General features: G+C 34.0%; 1 protein-coding gene across 1 annotated transcript in view; it reads right to left on the bottom strand.

Annotated features, from left to right (window-relative positions):
* AGTPBP1 (ATP/GTP binding protein 1) overlaps nt 1-2,191 on the bottom strand; it is a 177,147-nt gene that overhangs the window by 93,962 nt on the left and 80,994 nt on the right. Inside the window, exon 13 of the mRNA XM_008573809.1 lies at nt 707-1,422. Coding sequence (XP_008572031.1) covers nt 707-1,422 — 716 coding nt within the window. The remainder of the gene's footprint in view (nt 1-706; nt 1,423-2,191) is intronic.

The following is a 2,191-nucleotide window of genomic DNA, read 5'->3' on the forward strand; positions in this document are numbered from 1 at the left end:
TCATCATAAAACCTTAACCATAATCACCAAAAATAGTTCAGATGCACCAAGAAAGGTATTCTATATGCCGAATATTCACTATTTATAATATCTAATATTACTGGGTAATATTTAATAACTTTAGTTACTGCTTTTATGAATCCCACATTTCTACATTGTATATGATATGCCGAATATTCACTATTTATAATATCTAATATTATTGGGTAATATTTAATAACTTTAGTTACTGCTTTTATGAATCCCACATTTCTACATTGTATATTTGCAATTAAAATTTCAAATTTTATGGCAAAATAATACTGTCCATATTGCTTCATTCCTATTTTTAAATCATATACCTAAATCAAGTTCAAATGATAAATTACTAAATTAATAAATATTGCTAAGCTAATATTTATTCAAAGATTATTGAATAATCTACTTTTATATTTTGAGATTCAGTCTAAGTAGAAAATTTCTAATTTAACTAAGGATCAGGTTTATTATTCTGGCTTCAATGGATAAATAGAGAGCTTAGAAAAAAAAGTAAACACACACGGACAATTCCAAAACAATGCAAAATTTCCAAAACAGGATAAAAAAAAAAATACAGTAACTTTAATTCAGAATAATTTTCTTCCTAAATACCCAAAGTAATTTTTTAAGTATACCTCATATTTTGACAATGGTCTTACTTAGAAGGTGGGAGACATCTGCAACTCACCTTTGGACACCATAAGGCCTTTCTAAAATAGGCTCTTGGAATGGAGGCGGAACGTGACCAAAATAATCAGGATAAGCCACTTCTGAATATTCCGGGACAGACTTTGTACTTTTCACAATCTCAATATAGAGGTCTGGGTCATGCAGTGTTGGTCCATCAGGTACTTCAATAGATACCTGTTCCACTGATGAATTAGACTCGGTATCTCCATCATCTTCAGTTTCAACTCCAGTACAGCAAAGCTTCCCTAGCTGAACTGTTCTTCCCTCAAACAGAACATTTCCACAAGTGGCCATGTGGGGACATGCTTTAGTGCACGTAAGAACACTAAGGGGGAGGCTGTAGTCCTTCTTTGTTTCTGCAGTAAAACCTGGGGCTGTGTGAGAAGGAATATTCTGCAATGTAATTCGGTCCAAGGCCTTTACGATATCATTGTTTAAGCCACGGACTGATGAAATAGTTCTATTCTGGTCACCTAGCTGCTGTTGTAATGTTCTGTCATTATCTTTAATGTCTTCTTTTGCTAGATTCATAAAGGTAGGTTTCTTATCACCTTCATCTTCTTTAGAAGATACCTTCTCCTTCATTACAACTCCTTTTCTTAATTTGCCTGAATTCCCAGATGCTTCCTCTCCTGCCGTAGGCACAACAATAGGAGTACGTACTTTTCCCTCAAATACAAAAGGCTTTGGTTCTTTGGAGATTAAGTCATAGTCCTTTAAAAATAAAAAATATGTTTAATCTTATCTGAAAATATAAAAATACATTAACAAAATTAAGATCATATTCATTTTATATTCTGCTTCAGAAACTAACATTTAAAAATTTTAAAGATGGATGAAATAGAATGTTTTAATTTCACTAATAATATTTAAACACAACAAAATTCATAACACTTATCTTTTCTATTATAAAAATAATTCTATATATCACAGAAATATGGGAAATTTTAGAAAAGCAGAAAGACATTAAAATCATCCAAAGTCCTATTAGGAAAAACACAATGACTAAATTGTTATTCATTAATTCAACAAACACTACAGAGTGTCTATTTTGTGCAATATTTATGAAGCTTCTGTTATATGTAATATTTATGGAGTGTCCATTTTGTGCCAAGCCCTGTTTCAGGCACTTAACACTTATCAGTTTAAAAAAAAAAAACAACAACAAAAAAACACCTCTTCCCTGTTACAGCTTACATTCTTACAGAGGTGGAAGGGAGAGGACTATCTCTACAAGTGATAAACACTATATATTTTATAGAACATTAAAAGGGTAAAGTGCCATCACAAGAAAAAAGAGGGGATAGCAACATGCGGATTGGGAATGCCAGGGAGAGGAGTGGTGGGTGGCAATTCTAAATGCCAATGGTTATGGGCCGGCCCGGTGGTGCACTGCTACAGTGCGCCGCTTGGGAGCGTGGGGGCACTCCCGCCGAGGGTTCGGATCCCACATACAGACCGGCCGCTCACTGGCTGAGCAAGG

The sequence above is a fragment of the Galeopterus variegatus genome, unplaced genomic scaffold (assembly GCF_000696425.1).
Source record: "Galeopterus variegatus unplaced genomic scaffold, G_variegatus-3.0.2 Scaffold965, whole genome shotgun sequence".
Classification (NCBI taxonomy): Eukaryota; Metazoa; Chordata; class Mammalia; order Dermoptera; family Cynocephalidae; genus Galeopterus; species Galeopterus variegatus.